This window comes from Coregonus clupeaformis, chromosome 10 (assembly GCF_020615455.1).
Source record: "Coregonus clupeaformis isolate EN_2021a chromosome 10, ASM2061545v1, whole genome shotgun sequence".
Lineage (NCBI taxonomy): Eukaryota > Metazoa > Chordata > Actinopteri > Salmoniformes > Salmonidae > Coregonus > Coregonus clupeaformis.
The window spans coordinates 43,366,710-43,386,686 of NC_059201.1; the positions used below are offsets into that span (position 1 = coordinate 43,366,710).

General features: G+C 43.7%; 1 protein-coding gene across 5 annotated transcripts in view; it reads left to right on the top strand.

Moving 5' to 3' along the window:
- Nucleotides 1-19,977, top strand: part of celf4 (CUGBP, Elav-like family member 4) — a 111,707-nt gene that overhangs the window by 26,750 nt on the left and 64,980 nt on the right. For all 5 annotated transcript variants that reach the window (XM_041887923.2, XM_041887926.2, XM_041887924.2 and 2 more), the window contains exon 2: nucleotides 12,640-12,722. In XM_041887923.2, the coding sequence (XP_041743857.1) occupies nucleotides 12,640-12,722 (83 nt within the window). The remainder of the gene's footprint in view (nucleotides 1-12,639; nucleotides 12,723-19,977) is intronic.

Here is a 19,977-nt window from a genome sequence, read left to right on the forward strand (position 1 = left end):
TCGTCCCCCCTGTGGAGGACGGGATAGGACAGGACACCGCGTCTCTCCGCCGTCCCTCCACCGAGGCAGGATAATAGGACAGGAAAGGGGGAATGAGAGGAGAAGAGGAGAGGAATATTAATGGTGGTGTTTAGAGATGTAAGTGTTGTAATGGGAGGGCAGACTAACCCCCGTGTCTCAGAGTCAGAGCCTTGCTCCTGTTTTTGTCAACCACCTCAAGGTGATTTTGACACGACAAATTACAATTTTTTTGGTTGGTTTTCTTCTCTGTTGTTAATGTGAAAGGACTTCGAGATGGAAAGGATTACACTACAACATTAGGTTGAAGTGTTACTGAAATATTTATTTGCACAAAGTAAAAATCCTATTACCTAGGGAGCAACAACCCGCAACTATCAGGGCTCAGGATAAGACCCAGATGCAGACAGCTCAAAATAGCAAAAAGTTTATTTACAAAAACAGGGGGCAGGCAAACGACAGGTCAAGGGCAGGCAGAGGTCAGTAATCCAGAGCAGAGTCCGAAAGGTACAGAAACGGCAGGCAGGCTCAGGGCAGGAAGAAGTCGGTAATCCAGAACAGTGTCACAAGGTACAGAACGCCAGGCAGGCTCAGGGCAGGCAGAATGGTCAAAACTGGGAAAAAGAGGGACTAGAGCCAAACAGGAGTACGAGAACACCGCGGGTAAACTTGACAAGACAAGACGAACTGGCAACAGACAAACAGAAAACACTGGGATAAATACACAGGGGATAATGGGGAAAATGGGAGACACCTGGTGGGGGTGGAGACAAGCACAAGACAGGTGAAACAGATCAGGGTGTGACAGCAACTGTTGTAAACAAGGGGCCAATAAAAGGGACCAGGTTAAATTGATTAACTTCATTATTAATAGTAATAAGAGAATGCAGAATTAACACTTAGCCTATGTCTTTGGGAATGTGATTCATTGTTTTAGAATTTGTACTTAATAATAATCAATAATCAGACAAAACAAACCAAAAACATAATGACAGTGTGGAATAGGTATAAATCATATAAATGCAAACTGCTGTTAAGTATGGTTAAAAGATAATAAAAATAACAAAGTGTGCCTGTGTGTGTGTTTGACTGTGTGTGTGTGTGTGACTGTGTGTGTGTGTGTGTGTGTGTGTGTGTGTGTCTATACAGTATATGCTGGTATGTGTCTGTTTCTGCTTTACTTGTGCACGTGTGTGTGGGAGTGAGAGAGAGTGTGTGTGTGTGTGTGTGTGTGTGTGTGTGTGTGTGTGTGTGTGTGTGTGTGTGTGTGTGTGCGTACCTGCATGTGGGTGTAAAATCCCCATCTCTCTGGGGAGCGTGCAGAGAGGGGGACGACGACAACAATACTGTCCTAATGATGCATTTTCTACTCCATTGATTCAGTGGCTCTGCTCTTCAGTAAATCCTTCACATGCAACACATTAAAGCTGGCCATTTTTCCTCCTCTGCCTATTGATTAGCGAGAGTTTAGGCTACCTCCCAAATGGCACTCTGTTCCCTGTAGATTGCACTACTTTTGACCAGGGCTCATAGGGCTCTGTATAGGGAATAGGGTGACATTTGAGACACAGCCTTACAGTCGCCCCAGTGATGGAACGCGATGCACTCGCTGACTTCCACAATGCACAGACAGTGTCATGCTGTTTTAATGATCCTTTTTATTATACTTTATACCTTTAAAGGTTTTGTCCTGACCAAGATCCAATTGGGATTGAAAGGTTGTCACTATTACTGTAAAGAAAATATAAGAGGCTTTGTTGTTTTATTAGGTTTGCTTTAGTTTTTCACAAACACCTGTAAGTGTATTGTGATGGATGTGTGCCCACATTACAAAATACTATAGTATATTTACTATGGTATAAATACTATAGTATTCACTGCAGTGTTTTTGCAGACTTTACTGTAGTATTCACTGTAGTATTTACTGTAGTATTTACAGTTAACCATAGTATAAATAATGTAGTAAAAGTAAACTGTAGTATATACTATAGTAATTAATGTATTGTTTTTGCAGACTGTACTAAACTCTAGTATTTACTGTAGTGTTTTTGCTGACTGTAGTATACTGTAGTATTTACAGTAGTTTTTTGCAGACTGTAGTATACTGTAGTATTTATTGTAGTGTTTTTGCGGACATTACTGTAGTATTTACTATAGTGTACTATATCTTTGACATAGAAGTGGAGGCTTTCTCCTTCAGGAAATCTACTGGAGAAATACTAAAAGAGCAAATTTCCCATAACCTGTAGGTAGGTAGGACTGGGGTCTGAACGGAGAGTTCAGACCTTCTGCTCTTTTCTATAACATCTGCTAAATATGTGTATGCGACCAAAAACATTTGATTTGATTTAGGGAACACAATATATGGTGTATACTTGGCATGTAGGTTTCTCACTTATGGGTGGCACAAATTGTGATATGGGGGAGGGGAATTAGCAGGTTATATGCATATTAAATACTGTAGAATTTACTATAGTTAGAAAGTGTAGTGGTTTTGAGGAATGTAGTGTTTTTGCAGTCTTTTCTGTAGTATTTACTATAGTATTCTACACTATACTACAACATTCTATAGTAAGTATAACACAGTGTGTAGTATAGTATTTTACAGTATACTACTGTTTACTATATAATTCTATGGACTGTAGTATTCTTTCATGTGAGTGGCAATGTTACTTTCTAAGTCTTAAGTGACTCAAATACATGTAAAGTAGTTAGAGATTGTACAGGTGTGTGTTTCTCTCTCTCTCTCTCTCTGGGTGTGTGTCCCTTTTTCAAGGTTCGTTTGTACCTTGTGTTAGCACTTTGAGATCGGTATGGTAAAGGGGGTCTGGGGTATTACACACCATTATGAATGCATACCGTCCCTTTTATATATGTTGGCGCTCAGTTCTATTTCACTCGGCTAGAATAATATCACACTCAAGACGAGAATTCATTAGTCCATGAAACAGCTCCTGAATTTTTAAGGCCTATTTTACGGAACAAAAAAGTCCTGACGTGCTCTCTGCACAGTAATTGAAGATATTTTTTCTTCGTACTATTCTCCCAACTCATATCGCGGGCTTGAAAGTGCCTTCTTATTTAATCAAGGGTTTACTGCATCCAATTACATATTTTAAGATGATATGGGGGTAGAACCTGCATGGGAGTGTTTCGGGAGACCTTGACTCTGTGTCCACTTTCCTCATCTCATGTCCTTCATAAGCACAGATCTGAATACACATGATGGGTGAAAGTGATATTTAGGAAACCTATCCAGTCCATTCACCTGCCAGTGGTCTTGAAGGAAAGGTGGTTTGGACATTTAGAAGAATATATGGACACAGCCTTTTTACACACAGAGCCAAGGGCTTCCTGATCAACGTTAAAGGAATAGTTCCCTCCAAAGTTTGTAAGACATGGCAAGACATGGTTTGATTAGGTTGGTTTTTACACTTCCAACTAGTGTCTGTGCTGCTATTGCATACAGCATAGTTTATGGTGCATTAATGTGTCATCAAGTCTTATAATTATAATAGCGTTATAAATAGGGAGGTAACGAGTTATAAATGGGGATGTAACGATTCACCAATATGCATCGGTCCCGGTTCAAATGTTAAAGATACTAGTTCATCGATCCAAATTAAGCATGCATCAGTCAGAAAACCGATTCAAAGATTATAAATCGCCAGTTCACTAATGTTTTTTACTCATATTGATTTATTACGAAAATACCTCATACCTGTTTTGAATTAATTGATGCATCCTCTCCTTCAGTTCATTAGCCTATCGAACGTTTATGCGTTTAACTGCATATGACTGTCAGATAACAACTGTGTGCACAGTGTGGGAGACACAGCTCCTCGCGCCAACGAGAGAGAGGCCTATCCCTGTTCTAATAGGCTATTTGTACATCTGCACGGCACCTTCAGCATTCAGATGCTTGTAAAATGGCTTTCGCAATGTCAGATCATAGGCTTTATTAGTTGAGTGACAACCAATGTAATTTGCTGGGTCATTGTTGCCAAATTGCGCTGTAGAGAACAGTGTTTTACCGGAGTTGTGTAGCCTAACAGAGTGGACACACAACTCACATCCAACTGCTGATTGGGGTTTTCAATTATTCTGATTTTATTTAGATTGTTCAGGTTCACCATAAGGAATAGTTTTGGTCGTTTTGCTTGAACAGTCAGTGTATTTGGTCATTTTTACATGAACAGGTATATTTCAGCAATCCTTTTTTCGAGCTGCGCATGGTTGCATTGGTCAGAACGGGAGAACCTCTCTAAACGCTTTTGAGAATGGGGTAAAATCCAAAACTGCATTATATTAATTGTCTAAATGCCATACTAATTATAAAGATAAATATTGACAAAGAACTAACTCAAAATATTTTAAAAAAATAAAAAAATGACTAGTTAATCAGTGGGTGATGGTGATTTCAGATAAAAAGTATAAATGACCTCCACCCCTAATCTGGGGTGGTAGATGCTCAGTCTGCCCTATGGCTCAGCTCAGGTGCCTACACACACCATTGACATTGACACACACACACACACACACACACACACACACACACACACACACACACACACACACAAGGCATTCCACTGTACTTGTGCAAGTAACATTAAAACTTGAAACTTGAAACACACACACACTAACAGAGGGCCACTCAGCTTAGAGAAGTCATCTCAGACAGATCCATCTCAGAGAGGCCCAGCTCCTGAGCTCCCATCAGCAGCTGATATTCATTTAAAATGGACAGTTAATGTGTTCATGTAAAAAATGTTTGCGCATCGAATCGAATCAAACCGAATCGCATAAATTCGCTCTCCTAATCAAACTGAATCTTACCGAATCATTTCAAACTAAAACGTATCGTACCTGTATCATATCGGAGCCCATTTATCTAAATGTGTATCAAAGCGATCATGAAAGGAGAGATGCACATCCCTAGTTGTAAAGGGTTTATAGCACATTGTAATAACAAATGTGGCTGGAATTCCTCTTTAGTAAAGCTCACAGAGCGCTGAGACCTCACAAAGTAATCGAGTCACGTTTTTCATCTCTTAAAATCAATCTTTAAACTGAAGTGAAAACATATTTTGTTTATGGAGAAAAGGCTGTACTTGGTCCTACCTTTCAGGTCCAGATAAGTGCTAACAAAACAGAGGTGAGAGATCTGGAGATTTTATTGACTGACTAAATAACATTTTAAAGGCGAGGATTTTCTTTCAGAGTTGCTAATATGCAAGTCTATAGAGCGCTTTCATGCAATTGACTCTTTTAAGACTCTAGCTGAAATGTTCTGAAATATTTTGGAGAGAAAATAACACTTTTTAGTAGAGGGAGCCATGAATGATAATAGCCAGTAGCGGGGCGTGGATACAATTATTGGGAAAGCCAAGACAGAAAACAATTCCAAATTACAACCTATGTGTTGTGATAATTGCATTGTTTGTTCTATAACCGGTTAGTTCATATGCCTTGACACTGTGATATATAGTATAGCCCTAAGGCCGAGACAATAAGAAGACACAGTGGCAGAATAAATTTAACCACACCTTTGTTTCATCACAAAACTGAAGAGCAACCTCTGTCCACTGAAGTCCACAAAGCATATTGCATGTAACAAACAGTTACATGACCTACAGCATGGTCAAGCAAGTGAATGTTTCCGACATTTTCCGACTACTAAACAACTATTGATTTAGAACCACTGAGAGTTACCGCAAGTTGCAAAGAAACAGGAGCTGCCTCCACTATTCCAGCACCATTTTAACTTCAACATTTCAACATCATCAAATCACCTATGCTTACTCTAGTACAGTGACAACTAAAAGATTCCAAAAACAATTTAGTCCAATAATGTAAGCTAAATATGATGTGGCTGTCACTGGTTCTGATTTGTGTGTGTGTGTGTGTGTGTTCGTATAAGTAGAAAAAACATGTTGACTCACCCTACTTGTAGAGAAACGCCAATGCCATCCTCCTCTCTTTCATGTTGACGAAACAGTCTATGACTCTGTCATACAGTACACACTTTTATTTTTAGTTGTCCTAGGCTACCTGGCTAAAATGCTTGCTCGCTAGCCTAACTTCCTTCCATGGGCAATGCTAGCTAATTAACATTAGCCTTCTACATCTAGCTACCTATTGAACTTCTATCCTCTCAGTCCAGGTGCACAATGTATGAATTTATGGTTGGATCAGAATCGCCGTTATAATCATTGGCCAGTACGGAGAATTAAGTAAAACCACAAGTCCAAATCTCCATCCATGGCAAATTTTGCAAAGGGCCAATTTTAGCTAGCTAGCTAGCCACCGGAGGACAACAACACAATGATATGCAACAATTCAAGTTGTTTCTGTCAAAGACATATTTCTCTTGATGAGATGTGATAGGAGTGAAGCCAAATCCAAACTGGCTTCTTGACACTTGTTTTTGTTGGTGTGCCAGGACCATTCACAGTTGAGCTCACTCAGTTTAGCTCAACACTGATTGGCTATTCTTTTTTATACTTTTTTATCAAGGGAGGCCTAATGCTCGCTGGCTTCCCTTGCATTCAATGCCACGGACGGCAACAATGTCACACTGTCACGCCCTGGCTCTGGGGACTCTTATATGTTGAGCCAGGGTGTGGATTTCTATGTGTCATTTTCTATGTTTTGTTCTAGTTCATGTATTTCTATGTTGGCCAGGGTGGTTCCCAATCAGAGGCAGCTGTTGCTTGTTGTCTCTGATTGGGAACCATACTTAGGCAGCCTGTTTGGCACTGTTTATTGTGGGATCTTGTTCCGTATGGTTTGTTTTGGTGTTAACCTAGGACTTCACGTATCGTTTGGTTTGTTGTTTTGTTCGTGTGTGTTAAGTACGTTAATTAATAAAGATGTACCCTTACCACGCTGCGCCTTGGTCCGCTTCCTTGAACGATCGTGACAGAAGATCCCACCAAAAGAGGACCAAGCAGCGTGTCCAGGAGCAAACGCCGGAGGTTACGTTAGTAGATGTCCTCCTCGGTTGGGGGAAAATCACGGAGGAGGAGGCCGTCCGTTACCGGAGGGCGATGAATGAAAATGCCCAGGCAGGAGAGGAGAAACGGCGCCAACCGTGCCGACGACGGACACCCGAGAGGCAACCCCAAGAACATTTTGGGGGGGGGCACACGGCGTGGACGACGGGGCAGCAGGAGGCAGCGACAGGGCGTATCTGCAGACTAGGAGAGGAGGCCACCAGGTTACGGGGGCTATTGGTCCAGAGGGAGCAGGAGTTAATTGGTCAGAGGGAGGAGCTACAGGAGGCATTAAGGGAGAAGGAGAGTGTAGAGGCACGGCGAGAGGAACTGAGTAGGCAGCAGAGGGAGCGGAGGTTTATGAGGAAACCCAGTCCCGCTCCTCGCACCAAGCAAGTGGTGTGTGTCACCAGTCCGGTCCGGCCCGTTCCTGATCCCCGCACTAAGCCAGTGGTGCGTGTTCCCAGTACGGCTCGACCCATTCCTGCTTCCCGCACAAGGCCAGTGGTGTGTGTTCCCAGTACGGTCCGGCCCGTTCCTGCTCCCCGCACTAAGTTAGTGGTGCGTGTTCCCAGTACGGCCCGACCCGTTCCTGCTCCTCGCACTAAGCCAGTGGTGCGTGTTCCCAGTCCGGCCCGGCCCGTTCCTGCTCCCCGCACCAGGCTAGTGGTGCGTATCCACAGTCCGGCCCGGCCCGTTCCGGCTCCCCGCACCAAGCCAATGGTGCGTGTTCCCAGTCTAGCCCGGCCTGTTCCTGCTCCCCGCACCAAGCCAATGGTGCGTGTTCCCAGTCCAGCCTGGCCTGTTCCTGCTCCCCGCACCAAGTCAGTGGTGCGCGTCGCCAGCCCGGTCCGGCCTGTTCCTGCTCCCTGCACCAAGCCAGTGGTGCGCGTCGCCAGCCCGGTCCGGCCCGTTCCTGCTCCCTGCACCAAGCCGGTGGTGCGCGTCGTCAGCCCGGTCCGGCCCGTTCCTGCTCCCCGCACCAAGCCAGTGGTGCGCGTCGTCAGTCCGGCACGGTCCGTGCCTGTTCCACCGGTGCCTGGTCCGGCACCGGTCAGCTGCTCCACACCGGAGCCAGAGCAATCCACTCCACCGATGTCCAGTCCAGCTCCGGCCAGCGGGACCAGACCAGGGGCGCTACGGGGGGGTAAAGAGAGAGTGGTGGTCACTCCCGGAGCCGGATCCGCCTCCGAGATGGAATGCCCACCCGGCCCCTACCCTCTTGTGTTTGGTTGGGGGGGGGGGGGTACTGTCACGCCCTGGCTCTGGGGACTCTTATATGTTGAGCCAGGGTGTGGATTTTCTATGTGTCATTTTCTATGTTTTGTTCTAGTTCATGTATTTCTATGTTGGCCAGGGTGGTTCCCAATCAGAGGCAGCTGTTGCTTGTTGTCTCTGATTGGGAACCATATTTAGGCAGCCTGTTTGGCACTGTTTATTGTGGGATCTTGTTCCGTATGGTTTGTTTTGGTGTTAACCTAGGACTTCACGTATCGTTTGGTTTGTTGTTTTGTTCGTGTGTGTTAAGTACGTTAATTAATAAAGATGTACGCTTACCACGCTGCGCCTTGGTCCGCTTCCTTGAACGATCGTGACACACACTCTTTATGACCAGACAGTATCAGAAAGATTGCCTACATATACAGAGACAGAGGGGCGCTGTTTCGCTCGCTTGGATGCTTTCTCCGGTAAGATACATTCAGCCTCTTGCGAATTGAAGGAGAATTACGAAAACAAAGAGAGATGAAAGATACATTATTTTATATATTTTTTTCTTGGTCAATGTTTTGGGAAGCCTGGCTTCCCTTGGCATCCATGAATACACGCCACTGATAATAGCAAGTCTCATGATCTCACATCTGTTAAGTCATAATTATGACAGTGTAAAGTAGGCTTAATTGATGCCAGTTAATCTTCAGTTAGACATCTTGCAATTGGAATCTCTTGTCATAGAAGAGAAGAGAGTTTGGCCACTTGGCAATAAACATACTATCACCGACAGCTTCTTCTCAAATCACTGGTAAAATGAATGACAATACATGTAGTTGAAGAAAGTAGCGGTGTCTTTCCAACCCATCTTTCATACTTTTTAGACATTGTCTCTTTCAATCCCTGTTTCATTTCTCTCTCTCTCTTTTACTCACTTCTGTCTTTCCCTCTTTCTTTCTCTCTCTCGGTGGGTGTGTGTCACTTTAGGTCGGTGGATGTGTGTCCCTTTAGGGTGTCTGCAGTGGTTGAGATAAGAGGCGAGTGTAGGACACAGGGGGATGGTGTTCACAGCAAGGTGATCTTATCTTCGCTCCCTTTCTCTCTCTACCTTTCTCTCACTTTCTCTCTCTACCTTTCTCTACCTTTCTCTCACTTTCTCTCTCTACCTTTCTCTACCTTTCTCTCCCTTTCTCTCTCTACCTTTCTTTACTTTTCTATCTTGTCCCCCCTCTCTATCTCTACTGCTTTCTTCTCCCTTCTCCACCCCCGCTTTCTACTGTTCATTTGCTCTTGCCCTTATCTCTCCCTCTCTCTCTCTCCCTTTCTCTCTCATTTGCAGTCTCTTTTTTTATTTCTCCTGTCTGCACTGTTGTTGATTTGAATTTGAAGCATTGTAAAACAATGCAAGGCAACAAAAGATGAATGCCTATCCACTGCTCCTACCAGTGTGTGTTTTAGCCAGATACTAGCTAGAGCCAGACACAGCAAGTACAGAGCTGAGCCTGACATTGACTGGGGTGTTTGTTGAGTGTTGCTTGCTCACACGTGTTTGTGTGTGTGTGTGTGTGTGTGTGTGTGTGTGTGTGTGTGTGTGTGTGTGTGTGTGTGTGTGGTCTAACTTTATTATCCTTTTGGGTTCCAAAAGTCCTCACAAGGATTGTAAAACAAGGAAAATTGTGCAGCCATTTTGCCGGTCCCTAAAAGGAAAAATGCAATTTTAGGCTTAGGGGTTAGGTTTAGGGTTAGGGTTACAATTAGGGTTAGGGTTACAATTAGGGTTAGGCTTTCGGGATAGGATTAGGGTTAGGAGTTAGGTTTAGTTGTAGGGTTAGGGATTTGGGTTTAAGGTTGGTGTTAGCGTTAGCGTTATGTTAAGTTTTAGGTTTAAGTTAAGGAAAATAGATTTTTTTGGTCCCAGCTTGGATTGTAAAACCAACGTGTGTGTGTTTATGTGTGTGTGTGTTGTGTACCCCTGTATGAGCGATGTGTGTGAAGCCCAGGTTTGCACACACATACACACACGTGTTCCTCCTGTGGGAGAGGCAGCTGGCATGTAGCGTAACATGACAGGGAGGAGGTAGGTAGGCGGTAGCAGGCTGTCAGCAGCGAGCTCCCACTCCGGCTAATGAGCATGGCGTTAATTAAAAACAGCAACAGGCGGAGGGAGCTCTCCAGCGGCCCGCCATCATGCCAGCCCAGGGTTAAAGACACAGAGCCAAGCACACACAGCGACTGAGACCAGCTCCTCAGGCATACTAGCTAGCTCTACTCTGCATACATGCTGAAGCTAGTCTAACCCCCACTCTCTCTGCCCATAACGTCAACATGTAAATAGCCAGATACTACAGAAATGAATGATATAACTTAACATTAAAAAGGATGTTGACAAGTTGAATGTGAACAAGAGAATGAGAAAGTGAGGCATAGAGCTAGAAAGGTACTAGATCTGCTCTACAGGCAGCCTTGTTTTGTTCTGTTGTTGACTACTGCCTGCTGTATCAAACCTGCTTTTTTAATGTTTACACAGTCTTTTTGATTACAAAATACTACTCACAGCTCACAGACGGCTTTTAGTTTGTTCATTATATTTTGAAAACTGTGAACCTTTAGCTAGCCTAGCTGTGAGGGGAGTCTACCTGGTGTTTTCATTGAATTTGTAACAAACTTGCATAAACCATAAACTTGTCAGAAATAAAAGATTGGGGAACTTAAATCTTTGAGTCTTTGAGTCTTTGAAAGGAAGTCCAAGTCTAAATGGAAAAACCAAAAAGACAAAAAATGTCACGCCAATCACATCGTTACGCCTTAATGGTGAACTGCCTAATAGGCATCACCAGTACATTGGGTTAACATGTTTTTGGACATACATGTACATTAACACATTTTCATCCTTTCATTTCTTTTAAGGGCAATGTTTCATTTCATTTTCACTTCATGCTTTCATGGTAACGCATGTTACAAATTGACTACGGGATGAATGTCATGTTAAAGTGTAACTAGGCCCTACAAACAATATCTATTGGGGTCTATGAGAATCATTCCTGGAATGTTTGCATGTCCTCTGAACATGGTTCCATGGTTTCTTGTGTAACATGTTCCTGTTCATGGAGAGTCTCCATAATACCATTCACAGTCAAAAGTTGGACAGTTCTAAATAAGATTCTCCTTAGCTAACACTATGTCAGCCTTATGACAGCACTACATAGGCTTCCTGTCAAAGGGGCCTGTGAGTGACATGTTCCTGTGGTTTCTCTTCGTTTGCCTGAGTCTCCGGCATCTCCCTGGCAACCCCCTCACGTCAGCCCAGGTGCTAAGGAAACAGGGGATTGTGGGAACATATGGAGCAGAAAGAGAGGCTGTCAAGAAAATGTCTGCCTTGTCACAGCAAAGTGAGGACCGACGCACACTGATGGTCGACTGAATAACTGCAGACTTGCAGGGAGAGAGAGAGAAGGAGAGCCACATAAGATTTGGCATGTTATTGGGAGAAAGTAGCTAGTGTAGCTAGATTAGCTTGCGTACGTTTATGAATCTCTGCCACACGAGAAGTGGCAACATGGAAAGGGAAAGTGTATAGTAAACTGTTTAGCATACATACACTGAGTGTACAAAACATTAAGAACACCTGCTCTTTCCATGACATAGACTGACCAGGTGAATCCAGGTGAAAGCTATGTTCCCTTATTGATGTCACTTGTTAAATCCACTTCAGTCCGTGTAGATGAAGGGGAGGAGACAGGTTAAAGAAGGATTTTTAAGCTTTGAGACAATTGAGACATAGATTTTGCATGTGTGCCATTCAGAGGGTGAATGGGCAAGACAAAAGATGTAAGTGCCTTTGAACGGGGTTTGGTAGTAGGTGCCAGGCGCACCGGTTTGTGTCAAGAACTATCGCTGCTGTTTTTTTCACTCTCAACAGTTTCCTGTGCGTATCAAGAATGGTCCACCACCTAAAGGACATCCAGCCAACTTGACACAACTGTTGGAAGCATTGTTGTCAACAGCATCCCTGTAAAACGCCTTCGACACCTTGTAGAGTCCATGCCCCGACGGGGGGTGCAACTCAATATTAGGATGGTGTTCCTAATGTTTGGTATACTCAGTGTATAGTTAGCCATGTAGGCAGTGTTTCAGAGATATCACTCTTTAGCTGCAGGCTTACCGTCTCTCTCTCTCTCTCTCGCTCTCTCTCTCTCTCCTCTCTCTCTCCCTCTTTCTCTCTCCTCTTTCTCTCTCTCTCTCACCCAGGGACTGCTCTGTTTGTGTTTAGTTTGTGTTCTTGGATTTTTCTCTCTGATGATTTTGAGTGGTCTCCTCCTTTCCTCGCTGTCTCTCAGTGTCTGCCCCAGTATGGTAACATCATTATCCTTTCTCTCCCTCTCCCTTCCCCCTCTCTCTTTATGTCTCTCTCTCTCAGGCTGTGCCTTCCTTACCTACTGTGCCAGAGAGTCGGCCCTGAAAGCTCAGAATGCTCTTCACGAGCAGAAGACCCTGCCAGGGGTAAGTTACCACCACACTGTCATACTGTTTGTACTTTATGGCCCCTCAAGCACCTTGACATGCACCCAGACAATTAAATGCGAAACAAATTTCTGACACACATGAAGCTAGCCACGCACAGCTAGCCACGCACAGCTAGGCACACACACCTTGCCACACAATGTCTTTACTGCTGACATACTGTACACACAACAACAAACGTACACCACCCTCTTTTCCTGTTTGTTCTCCCTCTTTCTCCCCCTCCCTCTCCTTTTCATTCTCCCTCTGACAGTCACACAAACCCACGGGGAGAAACCACACAGCATCACATCAGAGCCAGCCTATTTATAGTTGCAGTGTGTGTGTGTATGTGTGTGTTCTGTGGTAGGGCCAACAATATACTGTAAATGTACATACAGTATATTTAACATGTCTAACAACATTATGTTTGCATATACAGAATAAAGGAAACACTTGAGTAAATGAGGAATACAAAGTATATTGAAAGCAGGTACTTCCCCACAGGTTTGGTTCCTGAGTTAATTAAGCAATTAAACATCCCATCATGTATAAAAATGCCCAGTTGCCCATTATTTTGGCTACCATGGCTAGAAGAACAGATCTCAGTGACTTTGAAAGAGGGGTCTCAAAGGGGGGTTTAAAAGGTGTGTGTGCATGTGCATGTGCATGTGTGTGTGCGTGTGCGATTGTGTTTGTGTGTCAGTCACCAGATCTCAACCCAATTAAACACTTATGGGAGATTCTGGAGCGGCGCTTGATACAGCGTTTTCCACCACCATCAACAAAACACCAAATCATGACATTTGTTGTGGAAGAATGGTGTCGCATCCCTCCAATAGAGTTCCAGACACTTGTAGAATCTATGCCATGGCTCATTGAAGCTGTTCTGGCGGCTCTGGTGGCTCCTGGTGGCCCAACGCCCTATTAAGAAACTTTAAGTTGGTTTCCTTTATTTTGGCAGTTACCTGTATATCATACAGTATGTACAATATGATTGCAAGCAACAGCTCCTACACTATCTGGATCTAATGTATACTTTAATATATTATTTTATTTTTAACCCAGCACACTATGTTGCAGGGCTTTATCATTGTTTTTCTGTGCCATATGTGTGTGCACGTATACGTGCATGTCTGTCTGTGTGTGTATGTGTGTGTGTTGAATTTTGATGCGTCTCTGTCAGGGCTCGCTCGGTTGGGTCTGTTCATTTTTTAATGACGCCTCCAGGGAGGTTGACAGTCACCATGTTGAGCAGAAAGCCTTTGATGTGAGTCATTATGACATCATAGACGTGCAGTGCGGAAGAGAGGAGGCGTGTGCTGCCTCTGCCGCTGTGGATCTCGCTCTCTTTCTCTGTTTTCATTCCGCCTTTCCCACAGAGCAGGAATGGCACAGTCACACACCAAAAAATAAATTAAATATTTGGGCAAAATGAGAATGTGATTTTCCGTTCACATGGAACGTGTTTGCGTTTGAAGGTTTTGTCTTATTGAGTGTTGTTGTATGTATGTGGTATAGCATCTATGTTAGCACTAAAGGGTCCTTTTTTAATGTAGCGATCCATACTTTTTGAAAGCTTTATAGTGACTAGATCAGTCCCCGTAGCTTTTGTAATTGTTGCGAGGCGGCGGCAGTGGCGTCACCGTGATAATCTTGAGGAACCCACAGCAAATGAATTTAATTGAAGTCACTACCCATCACCGTCGTTTAATAAGAAATGCTAATTAGCCAATCCCAGATCGCGCCGCCGGTGATTGCTCAGGTTTGTCGACTCATTGTGAATGCTAAGTAAACAAGTATAATTCTCTGGGACAGTCCTGGTATGAGCAGCCAACCTTAAAGAAGCAGAGGAGTCTGGGAGACGCGGTCTTTGAAGCCTTACAGAGGTGAAGACGGAGAAACACAACAAATGAGTTCATTAGGGAAAGAACAGAGACTTGGCGGAGAGATGAGAAAGGCAGTAGGACATTTTATCTGCTGCGCAATCCTCACTTTCTTCTTCTCTTCTCTTGTCAATCAACTATTGTCGCCCCCCCCTTTTCACTTCAATTGGTATCTTTCTTCTCAAAGTTGTTCCCTCGTGTTGTAAAGTTTTAAAAAGTAGTGTTGTGCCTAGCTCAGCCGATGCCCAGGTGAAGCCTAAAATGAGAGGATTTGGATTCCATAATGAAAATACCCTGAAGGTCTCCTAAAGGCACTAGGAATTTACATGATACAAGCAACTGGAAATGACTTATTGATATAGCTATTGCAGGGATTCTCAAGTCTGGAGTTTGAGCCCAGTTCCACTGCTGATTTTCATTCTTGCCCTTTAGTCAGGGACTGAATTAGGGGCAGGTGAGTGCACTTAACTATCAAGTAAAAAGGAAAATCAGAAGTGTAACTCAGCTTGAGGTCCAGATTGGAGTATCCCTGACCTATTGGTATATCTTAAAGTAATAGTTCACCTTTTGGAAGTTTGATCTTATTTTCGACTATTTTCGACTTCCCTAGCGTGTTTCTTCAAAGCGTTTTAAAATTGTTAGCTGGTTCTCTAGCAACGTTCAGAATCTCCTGGCTGGAATTTTTGGAGAATGTAGCAATTCTAGTGGAAACGGACCAGGCCTTTGTGTTGAATCAGCTAAGGTATACAGTAAGCTACAAATTAGTATTTTATTAGGATGTGATAATTGTTTGTTTTTATGTATCATAATCACTAGTGATTGACATTGATTAGAGTAGACTGTGTACTTGTATACACTACATGACCAAAAGTATGTGGACACCTGCTCGTCGAACATCTCATTCCAAAATCATGGGCATTAATATGGAGTCGGCCCCCCCTTTGCTGCTATAACAGCCTCCACTCTTCTGGGAAGGCTTTCCACAAGAGCATTAGTGAGGTCGGGCACTGATGTTGGGCGATTAGGCCTGGCTCGCAGACGGCGTTCCAATTCATCCCAAAAGTGTTTGATGGGGTTGAGGTCAGGGCTCAACCGAGGCAGCTCTAGCAGGTCAGAAATTTGAGGAACTGACTAGTTGGAAAGGAGGCATCCTATGACGGTGCCACGTTGAAAGTCACTGAGCTCTTCACTAAGGCCATTCTACTGCCAATGTTTGTCTATGGAGATTGCATGGCTGTGTGCTTGATTTTATACACCTGTCAGCAACGGGTGTGGCTGAAATAGCCAATTCCACTCATTTGAAATGTTGTCCACATACTTTTGTATAGATAGTGTACTACTGCAGGATTTCACAGGTGCCGACACATTATTAGGTTGCTCTTCCATTATCGTTATCTTTAACAGAAATCCATAAAAATTCATTTTAAAGAGAAGAACTTAACCAGAGGTCAAACCAATGCCAGACATAAACTAAACATAACAAATGTTGCGTTAGTTTATTCAAAGTGTGCATCTATAAAATGATTCACCGGGGAGGTTTAAGACAGGTATAAAATGGGACCTGTCTCAAATGTGTGCCTTTGGATGCCATATTTATGATCCTCTCGCGTTTCAGACTCATACAACAGCATGATGCATCAGAAAGCATCTATTGATTTTGGCACAGGGCCTCCCTAGCAGGGGATGAGGGAGGAGGAGGAGGAGGAGGAGGAGAGGGGCCACGACTAGCCGGCACAGTGTGTGTACACACCCACGCGCAAATACTTGCTCACTCATAAACAATTACATTTTAACACACATTCTCACACAAAGTGTACTATTACACTGGTGTAAAGCCGTGAGCATTAAACACACATACATACACATAGAGGGGCAGACACACAGACACACACACATACACACACATACACAGACACACACACATACACAGACACACACACAGACACACACACAGACTCATACACACATACACAGACACACACATACACACAGACACACCACACATACACACACACACAGACACACACACACACACACACACACACACACACACACACACACACACACACACACACACACACACACACACAGACAGACTTGTTACAGTACGTATCGCTATGTTGTTGCAAGTGAATCCCAATCAATTCTTTATATACTCATTCCACAATGTGAACTCAATCATCAGTAACGAGTTGGAAGAATTGGACAAGCAATTACAAGGGCCTGCATCCATACAGTACAGTAGTCTCCTGAGTTGCGCAGTGGTCTAAGGCACTGCATCACAGTGCTAACTGTGCCGCTAGAGATCCTGGTTCGAATCCAGGCTCTGTCGCAGCCGGCCGCGACCGGGAGACTCATGGGCGGCGCACAATTGGCCCAGCGTCGTCCAGGGTAGTGGAGGGAATGGCCGGCAGGGATGTAGCTCAGTTGATAGAGCATGGCGTTTGCAACGCCAGGGTTGTGGGTTTGATTCCCACGGGGGGCCAGTATAATAAATATATATATATGTATTCACTAACTGTAAGTCGCTCTGGATAAGAGCGTCTGCTAAATGACTAAAATGTAAAATGTACTGTCAATACTGTAAATAGTCTGAAAAGGTGGTACATGGGACCATAGAAACGGTGTCTGATAAAGAATGATGATGAAATATTACATCCATAGATAATGTAGTCTAATTGGTTCATGCTCCACGCTAATTGGTGACAATGAATCTCGTTACCTTGAAACTTTCATGATCTAAACATGGAATATTGTTTGTCTGTTTCCATACAACTATGCATTAAGAGTAATGCAACAGTTACTTATCATTTTTAGAGCAGTTGTATCAATTGATAGTTGGATAATTGTAATGAAATGAATAGACACTCATCTGAAATGTAATGTGTGAATTGCCTTTTGAAATAGTAGTACTTTGATGTTAAGTTGTGTCATATTGAACAGGTGATTTTTGTTAAATGAACAAATGATCTTAGTTTTATGTGTATTGTATCCAAGCAATTGAAAAAAGTGTTAGAGTTTTGAAAAATGTGCATTTTGATCATTGGTTGTGAGTTTTGTGTCTAGAGTTTTGAAAAATGACGTCAAGGTTCTGAAATTAGTGCCAAAGTGATTGTAAAAAACTGTATGTCACTCTCACACCCACCATCACACCTGCACACTCTTACAAACACATTCTCCTCCACACTGAATAAGCAGCGTAACACACACACACAGAAATCCAGTGCCGATCGACTCACACTGTAATAGCGCAAACTGCGAGTCAGATGAGAAAATATAGAGGCTTGTGAATCAATGAGTAATTTCAGAGTGTGTTCAAATACACTCACAGCCCAGCACCCTTCTACCATCCCTCCCTCCCTCACTCTTTCCCTTCCTGACACCCGGTTTAGCCCGGGGACTCGAAAACAGAAGAAAAGGAAAGGAAAGGAGGAAAGGGAGCTGGGTGATAGAGGGAGGGAGGGAGGGAGGGAGGGGGGAGGAGTGGGGGTGGAGAGATGGAGAGAAAGGGTGAGAGAGGAGGTGTAGGCGAGGTGACTCCATACCACTGATTTGTGTCTGTTTCTTTTTTCCCGAGGAGAGATAATGACTGGGTCCAGAAATCCATGGCATTGATTGGCTACATGACCCACTTTCATGGCAGCTTTTCTCAATAAGCCGCCTCATTGGTCAATAACTGCCTGGCTCTCTAGATGCGGTGGGGGTTTTGTGAGTGTGGCTGGGAGGAGAGAAGGGGGGACTAAGGGGGAGTGCACGTCTGAACCATGGATGCATCCTAAATGGCGCCCTATTCCCTATATACTGCAATACTTTTGACCAGAGCCCTATCTATTCCCTATGAAGTGCATAGGGCTCTCGTCAAAAGTAGTGCACTTTATGGGGAATAGGGCGCCATTTGGTAACGGAGTCTCAACAGTTTAAGCTGCGCGTTAACGTTTTTCATCATGAATCGTGTTCTGAGTGGTCACTAGCTTGCACAGTCACAAAGTCATACAATCTGATTTTAAACTGAACCCTAACCTTAACCCTAACTGTAACCACACTGCTAACCCTAATGCCTAAACACAACCTTAAATGAAGACAAAAAATATAATATACAATATAGCCAATTTTGAGAAATCGCTCAGTTCTGCCTCCAGGACAAGACTCATGACAATAAACATCAACCTGCATTTAAGCTTCCTGTCCTCATCTTCTCACTTGACAGGAGTTGAATTTGAATAATGTATTGCATTCATAAAAACTTTTTCCACTAGGTCCCAAAGAGCTTAAGGGGAGAAACTCACCCCATCCACCATCACCAATGTGTAGCAACCACCTGGGTCATGGATATGTATGCATACAGCCCATAGCCGTAATACTTTATGTTTTATCCAGGGGAAGCGTTCGTCCTAAATCTTATTTCCGGTGCCTGTGTGGTACGTGGTGCAACAGCTGGCCAGCCGTGGACAGACGTGATAATGACAACACAATGAGCGGAGGCGGAACAGTATCAGCCAGGCCGTGGCTCGGTAGCTTTTAATAATTGATGGCGGTCGAGGCCCCGGATTGGGCAGTAATTGCATTACAGGTCACTTCTCAATAGCAATTTGTGAAAGTTGTGGTGATGTGTGCCGGGTGGCGATCAATAGGGGCTGTCCAGGGATGCTGTCCAGACTCTCTCTCTCTCTCTTGCATTCTCTATCTCACTTTTTCTCTCTCTCTACTGTATGTAGGCAGGCATACCTTTTTTATCTAATAATGTTGTTTTTATATGTACTGTATGTAATATTCAGCTAGCACAATATGACACATGGTATTTTTCAATTCATACATTTCAAAGTGGGTTATAATCACTTTTCTGAAGTCCTACATTTTCCTGTTTCTTCAGGTTTGACGTGGGCTTGTTCAGCAATGTACATTAACCTGTGATCAATTGACAGCCCTCAGTTATCAACTACTGCACTGCTGATGCAGTGATGGGTCATGCTCCCTCCACGAACCATCCTCATACCAAACCTTCTGCTTTTGTTGTGACTGTTGAAGATGCTGTCTTGCCATTTCCTTCAGACTGTCTAGCAGGATGTAGGCAGCGATGCTGCTTGGCGCTGCCTCACCAGCCTCCCAGTTATCTTTGAGCATGTTCAGGGGTCTCCTGACTTGCCTACCAAACAAAAGACACAAACAAGTTCAACAGAACTGATCATTCAATTAAATGTTGTTGTTGTTTTACACAAAACACAACTGATAATTCTATGAATATCTTTAACTTGGTACAGTGGATAGCTATACTACTGATCTCACAATGTGTTGCTGTGATACTCTCAATACCTATTATGTCATGGGAATAACAAGGTAACTCAGGCTCTCATTTTGCCCTCTCTGAGTGT